General features: G+C 38.4%; 1 protein-coding gene across 1 annotated transcript in view; it reads left to right on the top strand.

The window, feature by feature from the left end:
- The first annotated feature begins 2,168 nt into the window (after window positions 1–2,168).
- The window catches only part of GUCY2C (guanylate cyclase 2C), a 96,369-nt gene continuing 74,532 nt past the window's right edge, over window positions 2,169–24,005 (top strand). The window contains exons 1-6 of the mRNA XM_058191663.1: window positions 2,169–2,361; window positions 3,560–3,678; window positions 8,651–8,718; window positions 9,888–10,103; window positions 15,678–15,799; window positions 23,220–23,316. Of these exons, the coding sequence (XP_058047646.1) occupies window positions 2,169–2,361; window positions 3,560–3,678; window positions 8,651–8,718; window positions 9,888–10,103; window positions 15,678–15,799; window positions 23,220–23,316 (815 nt within the window). The remainder of the gene's footprint in view (window positions 2,362–3,559; window positions 3,679–8,650; window positions 8,719–9,887; window positions 10,104–15,677; window positions 15,800–23,219; window positions 23,317–24,005) is intronic.

Genomic DNA, 24,005 nt, shown 5'->3' with positions numbered 1-24,005 from the left:
CCCAATTAAGAGACAGGCAGGATTGAGGTGAAATGTTTCCACTATTTACAGAGCTTTGCAGTTGTTCCTAGCAAGAAGAAGGAACAAAATACACAAGAATATTATTATTACTAATATTACTAGTTCCTGCTTCCTTTTGTCAGGGGACTAACTTGTGTGCAAAGTCTCAGGTTGTTTGGGTTCTTTGGTTTTAATGACTGCTTCATGTTTGCAGGATTGCTAGATGGGTCTTTTTTCTTTCATGTGGAATATAGGGAGGGCTTTATTGTTACTTGAGAACTGTCTCTTTCTCTTAGCTAGGCAACCTCCAGGATACTGTTGTCCATCTATAAACGTTATTTAAAACATATCCCCCCTTTTCTACTTTTTATAGAAGCGTACAGCCTTAAGTACCTTATTGCCAGCCTATTATCCTTTTATTATCCTTACTAAGATACAGAGGCATGGTGAGAGGGTAACTTAGCAGTTTCTCCTTAATAAGGGTTCGTATCTCTGTTTTTTTTCAAATGACCAGACAAATAGATACTTAGATTTGAGGGCAATAACATTTCTTAAATTTCTTTCTTGCATAAAAGGCCAGCTTCAAATGATTACCAATAAATTAGGAAATGGAAATGCACTAGGGTGACCTTACTGTCAAATTGCTTATAATAATTTAATAGGTTGGCTGATTTCTATGTATATTTTGTATTTTAGGATGTTTGTTTTACACAAGTGATCTAAGGAATACCATCATCACAAATAGAAATAACCAGGTACAACATATCACTTCTATGCTGATAGATACCGTAAATAGATAGATAGATAGATATCTGCAATTTGAGTACAAAAAGATGTAATCATATACAGTCTTCCCTTGTTTTATGCTACGATTATATTTCCCCAAAATCTTGCATAAAGTGAATTTGCATCAATTAGATAGTGGGGAAAAAAGGGAGTTGTGGAATATGGTGTAAAATTTTGTAACCCAAATGAATTTACAAATGTGCTTATAAATTTTTAGAGCTATGATCGTAAGCATTACATTACTTAAACATGTTTTCTTCTTTGTCTCATGTTCTGTATATAGCAAAAGTATTTTCTCCATGTTTATTACAGTCGGATTTCAAATGCACATAATAATTATATAAAACAAAGAGGCTTATAGCACTATGGACTTTATTAGCATTTTTGTGGTTGTACTTGTAGGTTGGCTCAAGTTTAAAGCTTTTCCTGGGCCTGTGGATCATTTAGCTTTGTCCCTTTGCAGTGTAACAAACATGTTTCTAACACTTTTCTTTTTCATTTTAGGCAAGGGCCTTCCTTGGACAGGAGGACATTGCCCGTTTTTACCCCACAGTAACAGTAATGGCTATTGCAAGAAAAGAAGTACAATTAGTTGGAGACAGAAGGTACAGCTAGAGCAACTTCATAACACAATGGTAAACACATGAATAAGAACAGAGATGAGTTTGATGGGGGAAAATGTCTTGCCATATTTCTGGACCTTTGGTGCAAATTGACTAAGTTGAAACAAATCACGTATTACCCCTTCTCTCCCTTTTTTTTCTTTTGTGTAAAACAAATTAGCATAAGCCAACAGAAACTGTATATATATTATTGATTCTTTGAAAATGCCACTGGATGAAAGAGAAAAAAGGTGGAAGAAAATAATAAGCAAGAATCTTTTGTCAGAGCAAGATATAAATATGAAAAAATGAAAATAGAATCTCAAAACAAACCACAGTTTTTATTCAGTATCCTTCATTTAAGAGGCATTATGATTTAGAATGGTGAGACCAGCAGCCATTGTGCTATGCATTAATAGGCTTTTAAATCTTATTTCAGTTTTTTTTTTTAAATGTTATTGGCTCCTCTCTTTTTTTTCTTGTGAATCATATTGAATGCTTATCTGGTGAGGTGTGGCTAATGCCTCAGTTTTATAGCTTACATGTTCTCTACAGCAAACATGAAAAACAACCTTTGGTCTCTTCCCATCTTCATGAGTTCTGCTCCTGTTAATTGTTCACAACAGAGGTGACAGGTAAGGCAGATGGGCGTGGAGTGAAAAAGAAGCATCGAAAAGGACAGAAGGACTCACTTTAAAAAAGGAAAGTTGAACAGAGTGCTAGACATAAGGCAGATATTAAAATATGCCAAGTGGCAGTACAGAGTATAAAAAGGTAACAATGATGTATCAGTTTGTGGGAACATCATTTCTCTTGAGTCAGCTGCTGTGGCACACTAGTGAAACCAAGTGTGGTAAAGATGAATATGTGATCAATGTAATGATGCTAAATGACTCTGATTATCCAGTGACATCAGAGAACTTAAAACCAACTGTAGAACTGGGGCTCAGACTGGTGAATGAAATTCTGAAAGGTAAGAATGTTAATTGTGTTCAGTACTTTAGCTATCTATAACCTTTTAGCTATCAGTAATTGATCAATATAGTGTAAACCAATGCTGTCCTAATAGCTTTATGTGGGTTCAGAGTTGGTTTTAACGAATCATAATTTATAATATTTTTCAAAGTAATCTTTATTTTAAAAATAAACATTTTGAAGCATAACATCAAAATACAATTTATGTAATTAATATGTTTAGTAATGCAAAATATTTAATATACTAAAATTTGGTAATGATACAAATCCAGATTGCAGCATGGTATAACAAATACACAGCATACCTGCTAATTTATTTTTTTCAATTTATCTCACTGAGAATGCAATTTGTGCTGTTCTTTCATGGAGGCTGTAACTATTTTTCTTTCATGTGATATTAAGGGGCGTGCATAAGAGCACAAACGTGCCTACCGTTCCTGTCCTATTGTTTTGGTTTTTTTTCTTATATATATATATATATATATGCTTATACTTCCTTATATTCCCTCATATAAATGTTTATATACTATATAATCTTTTGTGTGATGTTTATGTATATTGTTATGACAAAATAAATAAATAAATAAATAAATATCAGTTGTAATTGAACTTACAACTGCTGTATTAAAATGAAATATCTCTCAGTATCGAGACTGCTTGTTGCATAGTGCTTATGGTAGTAATAGTATGGAAGAACAGACTATTTATGTTGGAAATTTAGTTCCAAACATTAGGAGGAAAGTAACTTTGAGAACTTTAGTTGAAAATTTTGTAGATAAATTCTTTAGTTTAAACATAAGCATTTGCCTTAAATATTATTCACCTATTGTTTTAAAATAAGACTAACAGCATTCAGGCTTTAAATTGTATTCAGTTGTTTTGAAGACAGTTCTTTATCTGCAATAGAAGCAAATTTTGCTACATTGAAAGAATGAGACAGAAAGTATAATAATAATAATTTTCATAGCACACTGGTAGAGTTCAATTAAAATCCCCATATTCTATTCCATTTATTTCAAATATAGAAGATCTGCAATGTATATAGTGGGGGCACACACTACAATAAAAATAATTATAAATCCTTATTAAAATTATTGCATTGCGTATTATTTTATTAAATTATTTTACAATTCAGTAGATCTTTTATCATTTAAATTTTATCTTAAAATAGTATTCTATTTGTATTTTTGTTACAGAAAACAACATGACTGTCAACGTAAGTGCTACATATGATGTGTTCAACACATCTGTCTATTCCTCACAAGGGTGCCGCAGTAGCACTTGTGAAGGTGTGGCATTTGTTAGACAGCTCAATGTGAGTATGATGAACTTTTATAGCTACATTTCTAGCTTTAACCTGCTTTATAGTGACTATTATGCTTCTTTCTTATATTATGTTTGACTAGTTTTAGTTTTTCTTTGCTGTAAAGCTGCTAGCTTGTATAGATATTTTTCTCTTTATTTTCAGTATTTTTTATTAAGAACATTAAAATTAAAATTCCAAAAAAAGGAAAAAAGAAAATACAAAAACAAAGCAAAACTAGACAAAACAAAAAAGAGAAAAATATAAATGTGCATAAAAGTGCATGAAAAGAAAAAAATACACATAAATTATCCTCCCTAATTGAATGCTGATAAATACATTTCAGGAATAATAGTCCCCACCCTTGCAAAACAGGCACACAATTTATGAACTTCTACAACTTTGTTTGCCCAACCCATTTGACCTGACATCTATCTACTATATATATAAAAAACAGTGTTGGAAGAAATATCCTTCTAGGTTCAGTTCCAAGTGGGGAAAAAGACACTGGGAACATGGTGGCTGCCTGGAAAGATGGTTTTAATGATGGACAGGATCACATGCCTTGAAGATCTTGGATGAAGAAAAAAGGGAAGAGATGCTGAGAGTGCCTCAGTTTTATACCCTCTCTAGGCTTTTGAATTTGAGCTTGTATTCTGATTGGTTGTCAAACTCCCATGGGGCCATGCAGTGGTAACTTTGTAGGTTGTGTTTTTGAGTCCCAAGTTTGGTTGACTCTTGCTGGGTGATGATGTAACGAAAGGGCTTTGGGCAATTCCTATTATGGCTCTGCTTGAAGGAGGTAGATCTTTGTTATATAGAATAGACTGGCCCAGACCTTAATAGCCCATTAACAAAGATGTGGAGAGACTGAGTTTCTGCCTCCCTTTTAGAGGAAATATTCTGCTCTTTTAATATTTCCTAAAATATCTCATTTTCCTAGGAGAGGGGTGGGTGCTAACTTCCTACAATTGTTAATGGGTAAAACCAACAACAGAATTAAACTTCAAGGCCCTATTATTGCATTTAACTCATAGAAAATACACAATAGGTTCTAATCCACCATAACTCACCACAATTGCTGCTTCTGGTCCATCCAGGATAAAATATCCTCGATTGATTCTTAATAATAAGGCTTCACCTTAACATTTTAACTGGGATCTTTCCTAACAATTGGATCTCATTCCCCAAAATCATAAGTGTCTGTTGTGGATATCTGCACAGCATTTGTTGTTCAAAAAAAACCAAACACCTCCTACAGGTTGAAACTGTTGGAAGAAATATCCATCTGGGTTCAGTTCCAAGAAAGATACTGGAAACATGGAGACTGCTTGGAAAGATAGATTAAAGGTGGACAGAACCACATGGTTTAAGGTCCTGGGCCAAAAAAAGCACATGGGTGAGAGAGGGAGAGAGATTTATACCTTCTCTTGGGCCCTGCCTTGGAGCTTCCTGTTCCTGTGTAAGAAATGTACTCTGATTGGTTGTCAGATTCCCATGGGGCCATGGAGGGGTAACTTTGTAGGTTGTCTTGAGTCCTAGGCCTAGTTGAATCTTGCTGGGTGATGATATAACAGTAATTATATAATATTATTTATTATACATAATAGGCAATTCCTATTACGGCTTAATGGCTTTGTCCTGGTTTGGATCTTCAGTGAGGGCTAATCCTATTCTGTCCTGAGGGCCATGTCTTTTAGATAAGCTGACCCCAACCTTTTTCTTGTAGATAGGTTTGCACCAAAATATCTGCTGGGGGGACAGGGAGCTGAGGCTCTGAGCTTGTCTTTAGAAACATGTTTCTCCTTTAGGGAAAATATAATATTCTGCCCCCTTAATATTTCCCAGAATATTTCATTTTCCCAGGACAGGGGAGGGTGCTAACTTCCTACAATTGTTAATGGGTAAAACCAACAACAGAATTAAACTTCAAGGCCCTATTATTGCATTTAACTCATAGAAAATACACAATGGGTTCTAATCCACCATAACTCACCACAATTGCTGCTTCTGGTCCATCCAGGATAAAATATCCTCGATTGATTCTTAATAATAAGGCTTCACCTTAACATTTTAACTGGGATCTTTCCTAACAATTGGATCTCATTCCCCAAAATCATAAGTGTCTGTTGTGGATATCTGCACAGCATTTGTTGTTCAAAAAAAACCAAACACCTCCTACAGGTTGAAACTGTTGGAAGAAATGTCCATCTGGGTTCAGTTCCAAGTGGGAAGAAAGACACTGGAAACATAGAGACTGCTTGGAAAGATGGTTTAATGGTGGACAGGGCCACATGGTTTGAGGTCCTGGGCAAAAAAAAAAAAGCACATGGGTGAGAGAGGAGAGAGATTTATACCCTCCCTTGGGCCTCGCCTTGGAACTTCCTGTTCCTGTGTAAGAAATGTACTCTGATTGGTTGTCAGACTCCCATGGGGCCATTCAGGGGTAACTTTGTAGGTTGTCTTGAGTCCCAGCCCTGGTTGAATCTTGCTGGGTGATGATATAACAGTAATTATATAATATTATTTATTATACATAATAGGCAATTCCTATTACGGCTTAATGGCTTTGTCCTGGTTTGGATCTTCAGTGAGGGCTAATCCTATTCTGTCCTGAGGGCCATGTCTTTTAGATAAGCTGACCCCAACCTTTTTCTTGTAGATAGGTTTGCACCAAAATATCTGCTGGGGGGACAGGGAGCTGAGGCTCTGAGCTTGTCTTTAGAAACATGTTTCTCCTTTAGGGAAAATATAATATTCTGCCCCCTTAATATTTCCCAGAATATTTCATTTTCCCAGGACAGGGGTGGGTGCTAATTTCCTACAAAACACAAGGTCTCTTAAAACTTGTTTTCCAGTTAGATAAGTCCATTTCCCAATCTTCATCAATATCCTTTTAAAAAAAATCCAGTTCATTACTCTTCAGTTCTGTCAACTCTGAGTCATTAGAATCAATATCCTTTTAGCCTTCTCTAACCAGTTGCAGACCAGATTCTTTCTCTTTTAAATCTGCTGGCAACAAATTAAATTCCAATTAATCTAGTTCTCGAATGTCCATGCTATTATTATTACTGTATATTTTGGAAACAGCAGTAACTTTTTAAACCTGAAGAAACAAAATGCATGACTCTAAAAATTACTTGGGGGGTATATACCAAATTATAAAATGATAAATCCCATAACCAATTGTCAAAGAGGGAACAAAGGATTTCTTCATTTTCAATAAAATATCAAAAATCTAATACAAAGAATAAAGAATGTTTAGCATACTGTCACTGATAGTTAATATTCTGATCCATTTTGGAGGAGGATTAAAGTACAGTAGTTACTCATGAATTGTTTGTTTTTTACAACCTTCTCTCAAATCATTTCTGGAAATTAATATAGACTCTTGAAAAATCCTCTAGATACTTGATAAATTTACTTTTGCAAAGTTCAAATCACTTCTCCCAAATAATTTTTTAAAAAAATATTGCTACAGGATATGATGTTGAGCTCTGACAAGGGAGAAAGGATTAAAGACTGACAAGCATTCTGGACACATCCTGAAAAAGAATCTCTACCTTCCACCCCAGCAGAGTCAGAACAAGAATTAGAAGCCTTATTTTTTCTTCTTCCTAGTGTTTTTCCCAAGGTGCTACTTCTTCAAATCGATCAAATATTGATGTGTTCTTATGACAGAAATTGACCAACCAGCTTGTCACCCAACATCAAGAGTTGAGAGATTCACCCAGCTAGTTTTCATGCCTATGGCCTAATTAGAACTCATGTCTCCTGGTTTCTAGACTGGTGTCTTAATCACTAGACTAAATTGGTTCTCTGTATTAGAAGACTTATATCCAGGAGAGTAATGGCAGCATCCCAGCATTCAGCGTTCTGTTTGAATGGCTCAGTTCTGTGAGAAATAAGATCTGCTGGGGAACAGCCTTAAAATCAGATGCCAATTTTGGATGAGATGGCAGTGTGTAGAGGGGGAAATTACTTGTCAGATTGATCAAACACACATCTATGTATACCTATTTGATTCAAAATCTAGCTAGCCCAGTTAGCTTTGCATTCGTTCCATATGCTGGCATCAAAGGATTATACTTTGTTTGTCTATTCTCCACATATCGCATAGGATGAAATATCCCTCAACATACCTTTCCTCCTTTTTTGTTTGTTTTGAATGGAACTTGCATGTTCCATCTTTCAAATATGTTAATTTAGCTAAGTACAGGTCATAAAGCTAAACATTATCACTATTCCATGGCATCTTATAATGATTTGCATCATGCTAATTATACATTAATTATTACATTATTCAATGGTAAATGCAGTTATACGTAGCTGCCCATCTTAAAAGACACAATTCTGGGTGGCTCAGAACTGCAATAAAAACTAAAGTTCCATTAAAACAATAAAAACAAAACCTGATGCCATAACCATTTTCCTCCAGTGCAGCTTCATCCTCTTCAGATTTCAACTCATCTTACTCTAGTGCTTAATGACCTTCCTGAGCTCAGTAGGATTGGAGCTACTTTAATCCTGTGGTGGGGCATGCTATTCAAGAGAAGGGAGACAACAGCTGAGAAGACCTGCTTTAATGGCTCATAAAATGACACTTAGAGTAGGGATTCCAAAACAGCCATTCCTTCCAGTCTTCTAATGGACAGAAACCATTGGGAGGAAGAAATCTTGAAGATACATAATACAAGCCATGTTGAGCTTTAAAGGTAACAATCAGCACCTTGAATTGCTCCTGAAAGCCTCTTGAAGTAGAGGTACTATCTGGGCAAAATAAGGAACATCCGTAACTACTTAAAATGTCGCTTCAGGATGGTGTTTAAGTAAGCTCCATTTAAAGCATATAATAGTAATCTGATCAAGAGGTAATTAAAACATAAGAGAAAGTAGGCCTTCTGGTCCAGTAATGATTATAACTAGAACACTTGATGAAGTTGAGTAAAGGCATATTCTAATATTATCTTTATTTATATTATAGACTTATCACAAACTTGGGTGTGTTGTCCTGGGTCCTGTGTGTTCATTTGCCACATATCAGATGGTCACGTAAGTATCAACCAATACAGATAATCCCCGACATAGACCATTCATTTGGCGATCATGCAAACTTATGATGCTGGTGAGAAAAGTGACTTATGATTGGTCCTCACTCTTATGACCATCGCAGAATCATTATGGACATGTGATCACAATTCAGTGCTTGGCAACCAACATGTATTTACAATGATTGCAGCATCATTTGTGGCCTTCCCAGCTGGCTTCCAAGAACAAAATTAATGGGGAAGCCACCAGGGAAGGTTGCAAACCACAATCAGGTAATGTCTTGCTTAACAGCCTGGTTGATTTGCTTAACAATCATGATCACATGTTCATGACTTAATGACTGCACCACTTAATAATGAATTTTCCAGTCCCAATTATGGTCATAAGTGAAGGACTATCTGTATTTGAATAAGATTAAAATATTGAATTAACTTATTTACATATAGTTACATAGTTACATATTTAAAAGTTTAGGAGATTAATGTATAAAATATTATAGCAATAGCAATAGCACTTAGATTTATATACCACTTCACAGTGCTTTACAATCCTCTCTTAAGTGGTTTACAAAGTCAGCATATTGCCCCCAACAATCTCATTTTACCAACCTCTGAAGGCTGGAAGACTGAGTCAACCTTGAGCTAGTGAGACTCAAACTGCTGACAATCAGCAATCAACCTAATTAGCCTGCAATACTGCATTCTAACCACTGTACCGCCATGGCTCAAGGTTATATTTTTAGATCCTTTCTCATCTTATAGATAATCTATTTCTTTGCTGCTCTCTAGGAATTGTCCATATTTCTGAGGCCCCAACCTGGTAACCTTAGAATTGCAATTACATTGACAGATGAATAATCAGAGCAATTTGTCCAGTCATTCTCCATGCCCAATATCCACCTTACAAATGGCACTGATAGCTGATACCTGATTGAAAGAGTCAACAGAAGCAATCCACACTGTAACAATTGAAACATTTGACTACAAGTACTTGTATAATTTATTAAATCGTTTTTATGAAAGAAACAGCTTACTTTATTTTGGTTTTATATTGATTTTAAGATGAAGTCAAACTGAAGAATATTAAAAGTGTGCCTCCCATTAGTTCAATTATGAAATACTGACAGCAATATCAGCCATGGTAAGATAATTTGGTTATTATTTATTTTCTAGATTATATCATGTATTGGACCTCCCTCTCATTTCTGTTGGGAGTTTTGGTCTGGCTTGTGACTTTAAAGAAAACTTAACAAGGATGTTAACACCAACCAGGAAAGTGACTAACTTCTTGATTGATTTCTGGGAAAGTGCCAGTTTGCCATTCAAAACTGATGTGTGGGAAACAGTTTATGTCTATAGAAAGAATGACATCAATGAAGACTGCTACTGGTAGGAAACTTTCAGGCTATCATTTTGAAATGTTGTTGTTGTTGTTGCAATATCTGGCTGTCAGCCAGATATTCAGACTGGGTTTGGCATTTTTGTCTATCTATTGAATCCTGACCAAGGACCTGGGATAGACAGATCTGAATTTTTGATGGTGTTACAGATATTGTCGCAGGATGGAAGCTGTTCCAAGTAAAGCTGCCTTTTGCAATTGACTGATGGCAAATTTGTCAATGCCAGTGGTGTTCAAATGGTGCTCCAGTTGTTTTGGGATTGCATCCAAGGTGCCTATTACTATTGGTACTATCCTTGCTTACCTTTGGCCCACTTGGTCAATTTCTATTTGTAGGTCTTTGTATTTTGTTATGTTCTCCAGTTCTTTCTCTTCTAGTCTGCTGTTCCAGGCACCGCCACATCCACCATCCAGACTTTTTTGTCTTTCTTATCAACAACTGTTGAGTCCAGAGTGTAATGTGGCAGGTTCCTGTCTGTTTGAATTCTAAAGTCACAGAGCAATTTAACTTCTTCACTTTCTATGACTTTCTCTATTTAATGGTCCCACCAGTTCTTGCTTGCAGACAAATGATATTTCTTGCAGATTTTCCAATGCATCATTGTTGCTACTTTGTCATGCCACTGTTTGCAGTCAGTCTGTGCGGTCTTCTTGCAACAATTACCAGGTGGTCCACTGTTTCTTCAGCTTCTTTGCATAAACAGCACTTACTGGGGTAGTGCCATCCCATTCAGAATTAATGATGATAAACCTCCAGATCTCAAGGCTCCACATATCCACAGCCACTCTATCTTACCAGGGTTAGTTGAAGCCTGTTGTCCCCCAACCAGACCCCTACAGATGACAGGCACTTCAAAAGGGCAGCCACAGCATCACTTGGATCACCAGAGATGTAAAGCTGAGTATCAGCATATTACTGAGATCTCATTCCATTCCATGATCTCACCCAATGGGTAGATGTTAAAAAGGAGTGTCAAGAGTACTGAGCCTTGTGGCATTCCACAAAGGAGTGGAATGGAACTGGCCATTGAGAAAAGAATCAAACCAGTGCACCACCCAGTCCCAAATCCCACAACTGGTCTAAAAGAATACCATGGTTGATAGTGCTGAAAGCAACTAAGAGGTCAAGGAAGTCAAGAATAGATGCACTACCCCATCTGTTCTCACAAGAGATCATTGAAAAATATGACCTGTTTCTATCCTGTAACCTGACTGAAAGAAGTCTAGATAATCTGTTTCATCCAGAACCCTCTAGAGCTGTAACACAACCACTTTCTCTACCACCTTCCCTAGAAAGGAAACCTGGGAAACTGGACAGAAGTTGTCCGGTAAGTGAGGTAAGGAGGGGGCAGGCCACACCTTCCTTCCAGAATTTTGGGAAGAACCCCCTGCAGCAATCACAGCATGCAACTGCCCAGAAGCCACTATCCTAGAAACGTTCCCTAACCCGGATGGACAGGGATCTAATAAATAAGTAATTGTGTTAACAGCCTCAACTAGTCCAAGGGGAGGAAGGGAAAAGAAACTACAATTAAGATTCTGTTACAATAGTGTGGTTCTGATCTTCTTATAGAATCTATTTCCTGATCTGGTCAACCTCAAAAGATTAACAATCTTAGAGATAGTGTTAAGGTTCTCAAAGCTTTCAGTTCTTAAGACTTCACCTTTTATGCTGAATCCAGCCTTTCTGTTCATCATCAAGCATGCAGATTTTCTACTTTTATAGATGAATTAAGGGTGATGAAGCATGGTGGCAATTGACAAGGCTACCTTGTGTAAAAGCAAGTATACCAAAGCTGTCAAGGCTGACTCGTAAGGCGCCTCTACTCACAATTTGGCAAAAGAAATGAAGGGAGGGGGGAAGGAGGATGCTTGGAATGTATTGGGAACGGGAAGGGAAGTGAGGAACCTATGTGAGCCGCTTGTAGAAGATCCTAATGCTTCAAGGCCATTCAATGGGAACCTTCCAAAGGTGCAGACTGTTTTCCCAAAATAAAAGAATTGGATTGGTGGACAATGGACAATGGGTGGTCAAAATAGGGAAAGGGGAAATTAACTATGCTGTTTTTCATGCAAAAATCTCCGAGCTAGTTGCGCTTCTTCTGTATGGATCTATCAGTAAAGTTAAACTCTTGGTAAAGAGTTTCTTTTGCTGCATATGCCAACAGGACGGTTGACACAAGCAAAGCATAGAAATGTGATTTTCATAGCACATGGTTAGACTTAATCATAGTTTCAACTGGGAAATTATGAGCATCTTAGAGCAACCTAAATCCAAAAAATTCCAGAGAATTCCTCGAAACCTGACATTCAGACAAATCAGTCATCAATACATACTTAGAGATCAACCACATTTCCATACCATTCAAAGGAGATAACAAAATAGCTCAGAGAGACATAAGGAGATTAAAATATATCCTCTTCAGCCAATGCCCAGATCAGCAGGGATTAATACGAGACAAAAAATAAAGAAGAAAAAAGTACCTTTATTGAGAAAACTACCAATGAGAAAACCCCACTCCCATCAACACTGGCAAGGCAAGCTACTGTATACAAACAGGGAGAAAACTCCACATTCACTAGCAATGATGCTGCTACCTTGCCAAATAATGAAATATCTTCAAGCAAACAACCAAGTTCAGAGAGCACCAAGTGATATTTGGCTATAATCCAGTATTTCCTTGTCCAGGGTGGACAATCTCCCCCTCCCCTGGACAAAAGGTAACTTGGGGTAGCCAGTAGGAGACTTCTGACTAAAAAGACTTCTAACTTGCATGGATAACAAGATAGACAGACAGACAGACAGACAGACAGACAGACAGACAGACAGAAAGAAAGAAAGAAAGAAAGAAAGAAAGAAAGAAAGAAAGAAAGAAAGAAAGAAAGAAAGAATTATTGAGTCTGATTTGGTTCTGCAACCCAACAAGACAGACACAGACTTCAGAGAATAATTAGAACTGCAGAAAAAACAATTGCTACCAACCTGCCTTCCACTGATACTGCACGAATCAAAAAGAGGGCTTTGAAAATATTTACAGATCCCTCACATCCTGCACATAAACTGTTTCAACTCCTACCCTCAAAATGACGCTATAGAGCATTGCACACCAGAACAACTAGACACAAGAACAGTTTTTCCCTGAACGCCATCACTCTGCTAAACAACTAATTTCCTCAACACTGTCAAACTATTTACTAAATCTGCACTACTATTAATCTTCTCATCGTTCCCATCACCCATCTCCTTCCACTTATGACTGTAACTTTGTGGCTTGTATGTGGCTTATGATTTATACTGATATTGTTTCCTGATTGCTTATATGACTATCATTAAGTGTTGTATCATTGTTAAATTTAATGTAAGTGTTGTACCTTGATGAAGGTATCTTTTCTTTTATATACACTGAGAGCATATGCACCAAGACAAATTCCTTGTGTATCCAATCACACTTGGCCAATAAAAATCCTATTCTATTCTATTCTATTCTATTCTATTCTATTCTATTCTATTCTATTCTATTCTATTCTATTCTATTCTATTCTATTCAGATAGATAGATAGATAGATAGATAGATAGATAGATAGATAGATAGATAGACAGACAGACAGACAGACAGACAGACAGACAGATAGATAGATAGATACAGGTAGAGATGTATACCATACACACACACACACACACACACAGAGAGAGAGAGAGAGAGAGAGAGAGAGAGAGAGAGAGAGAGAGAGGCACCATGACAAGAAGGAATCTCCACTGGTACAGAAGTGAATTGCAAGGGTTGTACATACTGAAGTCATAGCTTACAATTCTATAAAGCTATACATTATTTTATTATTTATTTATTTATTTATTTATTATTTATTAATTTAATTTATATACCGCCCTTCTCCCGAAGGACTCAGGGCGGTTCACAGCCAAATAAAAACAGATTACACAAAAATAAAAAACAATTTAAAAATCTAATTCAATTACGCTGAAACAAAATTTAAAACTATAATAAAACCATAATAAAACCCATGTTAAAATTACATTAAGCCAGCCCTGCGCGATAAAACAAAAAGATCTTTATTTCGCGTCGGAAGGTCCGGAGGTCGGGGAGTTGACGTATCCCCAGAGGCAGCTCATTCCAGAGGGCAGGTGCCCCCACGGAGAAGGCCCTCCCCCTGGGGGTCGCCAGTCGACATTGTTTGGCTGACGGCACCCTGAGGAGACCCTCCCTATGGGACGCACAGGTCGATGGGAGGCAGTTTGTGGCAGCAGGCGGTCCCGTAAATAACCCGGTCCTATGCCATGGAGCACTTTAAAGGTGGTAACCAACACCTTGAATTGCACCCAGAAGACCACCAGAAGCCAGTGCAGCTTGCGCAGGAGAGGTGTTATATGGGAGCCTCGAGTTGCTCCCTCTATTACCCACGCAGCTGCATTCTGGACCAGTTGGAGCCTCCAGGTGCTCTTCAAGGGGAGCCCCATGTAGAGAGCGTTACAGTAATCCAGGCGGGAAGTGACGAGGGCATGAGTGACTGTGCATAGGGAATCTCGGTCTAGGAAGGGACGCAACTGGCGTATCAGGCGAACCTGATAAAAAACTCCCCTGACGACGGCCGTCATATGCTCTTCTAAGGACAGCCATACATCCAGGAGGACGCCTAAGTTGCGGACCCTCTCCATAGGAGCCAATGACTCGCCCCCAACAGTCAGCGATGGAGTCATCTGACTGTACCGGGATGCTGGCATCCACAGCTACTCAGTCTTGGAAGGGTTGAGTCGAAGCCTGTTCTTCCCCATCCAGACCCGCACGGCCTCCAGACACTGAGACATCACTTCAATGGCGTCATTGGGGTGGTTAGGGGTGGAAATGTACAGCTGAGTATCATCAGTGTACAGATGACATTGCACCCCAAAACCACGAATGATCTCAGCTAGCAACTTCATATAGATGTTGAACAGAAGAGACGAGAGAACCGACCCCTGTGGCACCCCACACATGAGGTGCCTTGCGGCCGATCTCTGCCCTCCTGCCAACACTGTCTGCGACCGGTCAGAAAGAAATGTACTTTATGTGATACAGAGTTAAAAACACTACACATAAAAGTATTAAGACATATGACATGAATATTCAGAACAATATAGATAGTCCTCATTTAACATTTTATTGCTTAATGACAATTCAAAATTAGTACAAACCTCCCCAGAGCTATTTACATCCCAATCCCTGCGTACCAATGACCATAGAAACACACATATTCATTTCATTTCCAGGCTCAATTCCAGGTCGAGGAAACCTATTATATGACGGGATAAGAAACATCCCGTTTTTAAAAGTAAGCTTAATATGATGGAAGCCTATGATTATTATGGATTTTGCAACAGGAATATAATGGTTTTAATACTATAAATGTTGATGCACATGAAGTGCCATCTTTTTTAGAGACATGTACAGCTTGAAATTTGGGGGGATTTGATGCCACAACGCTATCATCTTCCTCACACCAAATATTTTGCCAAACTTTATGCAACTGCCAAATATTAATTTTCCTATTGTTTCTTATTTCAATCCCAGGTATATGAATGCTCTAGATGCTTCAGTTACAGATATCTCAAAATACATGAAATTCAGGCAAATTCTAAGGACGCCAGAAGAATTGCAAGATATTGTGAAAAATTCAAGTCGAAAAAGCAATGGTAAGGGCTTTCTGTCTGGAATCTACAGGTCTAGGTAGACCAGGCCATGAAATCAACTTTAAGGATGCCTAACAGTACTTTTATTGATATTGGTTATAACAACTGTTTATCAAGCCTGACTCCTCCTCCTCCTCCTCCTCCTCCTCCTCCTCCTCCTCCTCCTCCTCCTCCTCCTCCTCCTCATTAGGGAGCCATCTGTCTGAGCTGCTTCCAAACATAATCTTAAAGCTTGTTCTTAAGGTTTGGTGTTGCTCAGCCAGAATTAGCCCCTCTGTGTCTTTCTTCAACTTTTCTGCTCTTAGCCATTACCAAGTTCTGTTATTGTCTATCTGCCTGCTATTTTTTAATGTACTGGCCACGTCTTGCCATGCCTCTTTTTTGTTTTTTATTTGGTCTTCCTTGTATGGCAGTTTGGTCACTCCAGTCCTCACTAAGCCTTCCGTTATGCTAGCTTCTTCACTGTCCTTCAGATATCTTTCCAATGCCTTTTTATCTTCTTCAATCATATGATATACTTGCAATATTCCACGCCCACCTATTTTCCTTAGTAAGTAGAATCTGTCAGCATTGTTTATGGGGATGAAGGGCACAATCCATTGCCATTATTTTTCTGAACTTCCTATCCAGGGGTTTAATTCTCCTTGAGGCCAGTCCCCTATTCCAACTATGTATCTAATGTCTTTTCATCTGTTTTTTAATTTTTGCACTCAGATTGGTTCTGCTGTAAATATTGTGATGGTTTCTGGAAGTTACAAGAATTTCATAATATATAATTGCATGCAAAAGTCAAGTTGTGTCTGACTCTAGGGCGTAGTGCTTTCTCTTGGTGAGGGAGCCAGCATTGTCTGAAAACATTTTCTGGAGTCATGCAAAGATGCCTTATTTACCAAGCTGGCAGAAGCACTGATGAGGGTGAAAACTATCAATGCAGACTTGGACGTGGGGGCAAGTTTTGAATGTACAATCCCTCCTCATCTCACTTTATGACCCTTGATACTCTTTGAAACTCTGTTTAGCTTTCCCTCTAGAGGCTTCATGTCCCACCACACAAAACAAAATAACTTGGAACTTCTAGAAACATTTTACAAAGGGTCACGCATGATCAAACCTATGCAATTTTTTTCTTTCATTTTAACTTTCATGTAATTAATATTCCTACTCACAAAACAGACTAATACTTGTTCATGCAAGATAGAATATTTTCTACTTTAGTTAGAAAACATAGATCACTCTTCACTGAGCAAATTCACAGATAGCAGTAACGAGAATAGTATGTGGTGGTTTTGCTCAGTGTTTCTCAACTTCAGCAAAATTAAGATGTGTGGACTTCAACTCCCAGCACTCCCCAGCTAGGAACATTCTACTTATAATAAACATGGAGATTTAAGTCTTGCATTGGTGTCTCACCACTTATCAATTCTTTGAACTTGGAGCAGGAGGAACTTGAACTTAAGGAGCTTCTGAGTGATTGGATAGAATAGAATAGAATAGAATAGAATAGAATAGAATAGAATAGAATAGAATAGAATAGAATAGAATAGAATAGAATAGAATAGAATAGAATTTTTATTGGCCAAGTGTGGTTGGACACACAAGGAATTTGTCTTGGTGAATATGCTCTCAGTGTACATAAAAGAAAAGATACGTTCATCAAGGTACAACATTTACAACACAATTGATGGTCAATATATCAATATAAATCATAAGGATCAATATAAATCATAAGCAACAAAGTTACAGTTACAGGATGATTGGATAACTACAAATAGAAAATTAAATTCTTGCATGTACATGAAACTGGACAGTATTTAAGACACCTTTAACAGAAGTGAACATTTCTTTCTTATATATCGCTGATCCACTGGAACAGATGAGTACTCTCCTTAAACCAGAGTGAATGGAATGTTACACTTTGAGCTGTTGGTTATTGGACATTTCCTGTTGTCATGCCACTCCAACATAGTCTATAGTGGAATAGTTCTGAACTCGGAATATGTCTATGGAGATTCTCAATCATCCAGGTCATGGTTGTCCCAAAGGTGCTTTTCCAAAAGGCAACTGGATTTTCTTGGGTTTTTTCCTTGAAAAGTTCAGTTCTGAAGAAGTTTTTTGGATGAGAAGTGAAACATTTTCAAGGGAAAAAAAGCCAAGAAAGTCCAGTTGCCATTTGGAAAACATCTTTGGGTTTGGACTGGAAAGTATCTGAACAGAAGATCATGATATTGAATGATTTCTCTGCCTGCTATATTCTCTCTAGAGCAGGGGTGCCAAATTTGTGGCCCATGCGTGGGCCAGATGTGTCACGTGCTGGCCACGCCCACCCCTGGTTTAGCAAAGGGGGGGAAAGTTGTGATTTTTCATGTAATGATACGGTGTAGTCACGAGTTTGACAGCCCTGCTCTAGAGGAAATGCATATACTTTCTTCCCAAATCCCTTCCTCCTTTAGGATCCATGGATGAGTTGGTAGGCAGAGAGAACTATTCAGGATCAGCAGAAATAGAAATGGAAGCCAAGAAAGAGTCACTGACCCTTTCAAGGCTGTTGGATTAGGAGAAAAGAAGATGAGAACTGCTAAGTCTTTCCAGTTATAAAGGAATGGAGAAAGGAATGTTCTAACCATAAAAGTGGGATAAGTACTAATTCTGGTAAGTTCAGAAGCCAACCATCTGAAATCAGATACTCTTCCTGTGTCCCAGAAACAGGATGTCTCAAGGATGTTGCACTGTGCAGATGGGACAAAGAATCACAAAGAGTAAACCTTGATCTCACCATAAAAAGAGCAAAAAGAAAAAGAATATAGAAAAAAAAAGAATATAGAAAACTGGCTGAATACTCATGCTCCGCTACAAAACTATGTGATTGGGCTTGATAAATCAACACTTAGAATTTGAAAATTAATGAGTAGTTATGATTGGTCTCTCCTCTCCCCTTCTCTCCCTCAGGCTACCCCACAGAAGCCTCTCCTCTCTATCCCCTTCTCTCCCTCAAGCTGGCCCCAGAAATCCTCTCCTCTCCCCGTCTCTTCCTCAGGCTGGCCCCACAGAAGCCTCCCCTGTCCTCTCCCCTCCCCTTCTCTCCCTCAGGTTCTCCCTAATGCACTGGTGGTCATTTTGAAAAATCCTTTCTTAGTGAGCATTTAGAAGCCAAGAGGTACATACATGGCAAATTTCAAATTTGCAGGCTTTACGGTTCTGGAGATTTTGTGATTAATGTGTGAGTGGTTTTCGCTTTTATATATAGATATATAGATATATAAAATAAAAAGAAAAGATATAAAGAAATTGCTTTCTTCTTTTTCACAATTATAAACAATTTTAGTAACTTAATGGCCTGGCCCAGGCTTAGGACTTAGGTTCTGAGTCTGAATCTGGTCCGGAAGAAGCCAGGAATCATGTGAGACTGATCAAACATAGGGACCAGCCAAACAGCCAAAAAAATCAGATGAGGATGATGTAATGCCTTCCAATCCATGTACCACAAAGCTGTCAAACTCATGGCCCACACCTGGTTTAGCAAAGGAGAGAAAAGTTCTGATACATCACGTGACATCGCCATGATGATGTGAGTTTGATACCCCTGACGTACCAGCTGAATAGAGAAGAGAGCAGCACAGTGGAATTTATTATGCTGCTGTCCAAGCAAAGAAGTAAACATTATTGACAGCTGAATGTAGCCCTGCGGTGAAATCCACCCCCCCCCCAGTTTTATCCAGTTTAGTGAATCCGTAGTGCCGGCGGCAGGAGGCTCTGCCCACCCACCGGGACGCCATTACGTCCCATTTTTTAACCATCTGTGCATGCTCTCTTTGTTGGAGATAACTTCTGACTGTCTGGCTATGTATGACAATCATATGTGGAGTCTTCTCTTTAAACTCTCCTTTGAACTATCTGATAATCTGGACCTAGCTCTTTAAAACTTGGACTGAATTTGAACTCTTCTTCAGAGTGCTTCTATTTCAAAACAAACTTTGCAGGCAAGTCTTTGACCTGTTTACATTCCTTTGCTTCATGTTTAACTTTTCAGCCTTGAAGTAAAATTGATAATTTTCTGAAAAACTATGTGTGCCAGTGAGACTGAAACTTGAGACAGCTTATCACTTTCTTTTAAAATACAGCATATCTTCTTCCCATATCCCACCTCTTATCTATAAACAAATCCTTTAAAACCTTGTCATTTCAACCCCAATCAGCCATTGATGGTTACTAGAGATAGCAACATATCTAGCTACACCTTGATCAAATAAGTCAGCTTTATATTTATATACTGCCTCTGGAAGTTGTGAATGCTTCAACACTGGAAGTTTTTAATAAGAGATTGGACAACCATTTGTTTGAAATGGTATATAGGGTTTCTTGCCTAAGCAGAGGGTTGGATTTGAAGACTTCAAGGACCCTTTCAACTCTGTTTATTCTATTCTGTTCTTTTCTATTCTAATTTGTATTCCTTTTATGTTTTAAAGAAACTGTATCTTGAAATAATGTCCTAAAACTTGATTTCTTTACGTATTTTCTTCTTCAAGCCTCTTTTGTAAATACAATATATGAAAATTAGCCAGATCATTCTTTTGGTTTGTTATTTGTATAACTGTTTTAAATATTAAGATATCAGCCAGTTTCTTTTGTATGTCCAGTATAATGTCTTTTTCTATATCTTTCCTGTAGCTTGCCATTTTTACATCAGTCTCACTTTTGTCCAGTAAAACTTGTTCCTCTTCCATTATATTTTAAATCTCAGTCCATCTATGGAGGTAGACTCTCTTAAAATTAGCTTCTGGATTCATTGTTCAAAAATATCCTTCAATATATCCAAGGTTAAAACATTTTGCTTTATTCTGAATTAATAAGTCAAATTTAAGTAGTATTGGGAGTTTTAGTTCTTTGTAGTTCTCTCTAGTGTCCAACTTCAAGGTTCTATTTTAGCATTTTAAAAAAGTATTCAAAAGAAAAGTGTGCTCTCATAGGACAGATTATTTTAATTAATTCCAAAATCTTATTTTAAATTTATCTAAACCCTCAGTTCAGTTGTAACTTTCTAAAATCAAAATTTTAACTATCGCTTTGCTGCTTATTCCAGGTTTTTTTGGAAGAATAAAATATTCTTTATTGGTCAAGTGTGATTGTACACACAAGAAATTTGTCTCTGGTGCATAACTCTTAGTGTACGTACAAACAGCTAAGTAATATAATCATAAATTACCAAAGTAGAAAGTAAAAAGAAAGATGAGAAAGATAATAGTAACACAGCCCTACTACACGGATAAATAACATAAGACTGTGGGAATTGATGTTTAGCAGAGTGATGGCACGAGATGGCATGTGTCTAGTTGTTTTGTCATGCAGTGCCCTATAGCAGCATCCTGAGGGGAGGAGTTGATGCAGTTTATGTCCAGGATGTGACACACAAAAAGTTTAAAACTTCAAACTTCTACTTAAAATTTCTTTTACTAAGGATTGAAAAAGGTCTGTAAGGCAATTACAATTCTGTAAAAGTTCCTAATAGCCAATGGTGAAATCTAAAAATTTTCGCCACCAGTTCTGTGGGCATGGCTTGGTGGGCGTGGCCTGGCAGTCATGTGACTGGGTGGGCTTGGCCAACATGATGTCACTCACATCACTCTTTCTTTCTTTGTTTCTTCTCTCTCTCTCTCTCCCTTCCTCTTTCTTTCTTTCTTTCTTTCTTTCTCTCTCTCTCTCTCTCTCTCTCTCTCTCTCTCTCTCTCACACACACACACACACACACACACACACACACACACACACACTCTCTCACACACACCTGGTCTGAGAAGTGGCTGCTGCAGGAGAAGGAAGAAAGTGCTCCGGGAGGTAGGGCGGCCCAGCCCGGAAGTGGTGCGTTCTCCATCATGGGCTGGATGCAGGCAGTGGGACCCAAGGTGGAGGGGAAGGCAAGCAGGTGCCAGTTGCCCAAAGGCCCCGCAGAACCTGAGCATGCCAGGCCCAAAAGGCGAGTGAGCCTCACCATCTTCCCCAGAGGCGGCTCTTCGGCCGAGCGCAGCTGGTCTCCCTTCACCACCACCAGCATTGGCCTTACATCTGCCCACCCTCCTGGGGCTGCCCATGCACAGCCCAGCGGAGCAGCAGTCTCGGATCCAGTGGCAGTGGTGGGAGAAGGAAGAAAGCGAGGGACCTCTCTCAGCACTGGCAGCACCACCTCTCTCATCCCCAGCACAATGTTTGCATCTCCCACAAGGGCTGCCGGGCCAGTGGGAAGAAATTCTCTCCCATGCAAAGACTGGATTCCCACCATGAGCGACAAGAAAATCTAATTGGTCCTCAGGTTGGATGGGAAGGGTTTCTCTTCCTTCCTTGTGAATTAAAAACCCACATTAGAGCTGTGGAGGAGGAGGAGGAGGAAGAGGAGGACTTGCTGCACAAAAGCTCCAAAGGCCGTGCAAAGTTGTAAACCTTGGGTGAGCTTGCAAAACAAACTCAATGAACCCCGCAAGGAGGAGGAGGAGAAGGTAGCATGGAAGGCAGGGAAGCATGGCAGGGCTGCAGGGAAGGGAGTAGGCTGCTAGCTCCCTTCCCCGCAGCCCTGCCATGCTTGCCTGCCTTCCATGTGGCCTTCCACTTGCTTGCCTTTGCAAGCTGGCCATGGGGATGCCAGGAAGGCAGCGTGGAAGGCAGGGAAGCATGGCAGGACTGCGGGCTGTGGACTGGTTTGGGAGCCTGGCCAGCCAGTGGTTGCTACCGGTTCGGCGAACCAGCCCCAATCTCCACTACCGGTTCATCTGAACTGGTCCGAACCAGTAGTACTTCATCCCTGCTAATAGCTGAAAAGCAGTTAACAAGCATTTCTAACTGTGGTTTTATTGTAAGGGGCCTGGTATTGTGATTTAATCTTGAAGGGGTTCCATTTCCCTGATGAGGGCAGTAAGGTGTTTTTAATCATTTCCTTTATTTTGAGAATTGTCGGTAGATTAAAGGTGGTTTGTGTATGACCTGTCTAAGGGGTGATTGAGACAATATGAGGAATAAAATTAAGAAGAAGAATCTAATTTGTTATAATTTTCCCACAGGAGCAACTATATGTAGCACATGAGGGTGATTTCAAAATTTCTCCTTGTCCAGAAAGGAATTATGAAGAGCCAGTCAACTTGCTGGTTCTCCATTTTGTAGTTGTTAGTTCCACTAAAATATATCTCGTAAGTTCCTTTAACAATAAAATAGAGGAAGTCCACACTCTTTCTTGATAACCATCAGAATACTAAGTTTCAACTTTTGTATTAACCTCTCTGATTTTGCTTATTAGGTTGTTGGTTTTTTAGTGTATTAGATTCCCAATAATTTTACTACTTTAATGTTATTTCATGTTCTAAACATAAGATTTTTTTTTAAAAAAAATAGTAAAATATTTATTACTTCTTATTTCTCACTCTGTCTTACTTTTTTTTAACAGTAATCCTCACATGTGGTATTCCAGATGATATCAAAATAGCCCTTGGGAATAAAGAGGTGGATAACAATATAGTTTTCATCCTGATAGATCTTCACAGGTACAAATTTTATGAAACAAATAAAGAATAATAAAAGAAAATCATGGAATCTGGATACAGATGTCTGGCTAAGATACTAGTCAGAACCCTCAAACTCTCAGTATCCTAGATTGAGGAAGACAAATACCACCCATAAGGGGGAGAAGGCAATTTTATATATATTCTATTCCAAAGTAACTCTCAAATTAAACTTATTTTTAAATTTTGTAAAACGTATGCAAATGAATATTTGCTTTACAATCAGTGAATTCCCTTATGGAGGGAGACAGAGTAATTTCTTCTCCACTGATGTCCAAGTTAGTAGTTTTTATGCTTGAAGCCTGAGGGGGTAGAATTTGTTTTAAAATCCGTGATTTCCAGCATGATTTGTTATGTACTCAGGGGTATAATGCTGCAGGGCCGAAGGTATGTACTCTAGCAAAAAACAATCTACTAAAGTTCATTAGTAAAAGAGACCAGCAACACCCTTTCATCCAAAGCATAAATTGGCTGCAATGCTTAAAAAGGACCTGTGTATAACCCCAGGTTTATGCAAAGAAAATATGCATATAATCTGTGAGGCTAGGAATAGCTGTGATAGAGATAATAAAAGTAGAACTACAAAGACAATGGTTTATTTGCAAACAAAGCTATGTGGAATAAACATTATTGTTGTTATTTGAAGTGCTACCTATTATCAATATTCTTTT

Source organism: Ahaetulla prasina, chromosome 7 (assembly GCF_028640845.1).
Source record: "Ahaetulla prasina isolate Xishuangbanna chromosome 7, ASM2864084v1, whole genome shotgun sequence".
Lineage (NCBI taxonomy): Eukaryota > Metazoa > Chordata > Lepidosauria > Squamata > Colubridae > Ahaetulla > Ahaetulla prasina.
This window is presented reverse-complemented; position numbering and strand designations above follow the sequence as displayed.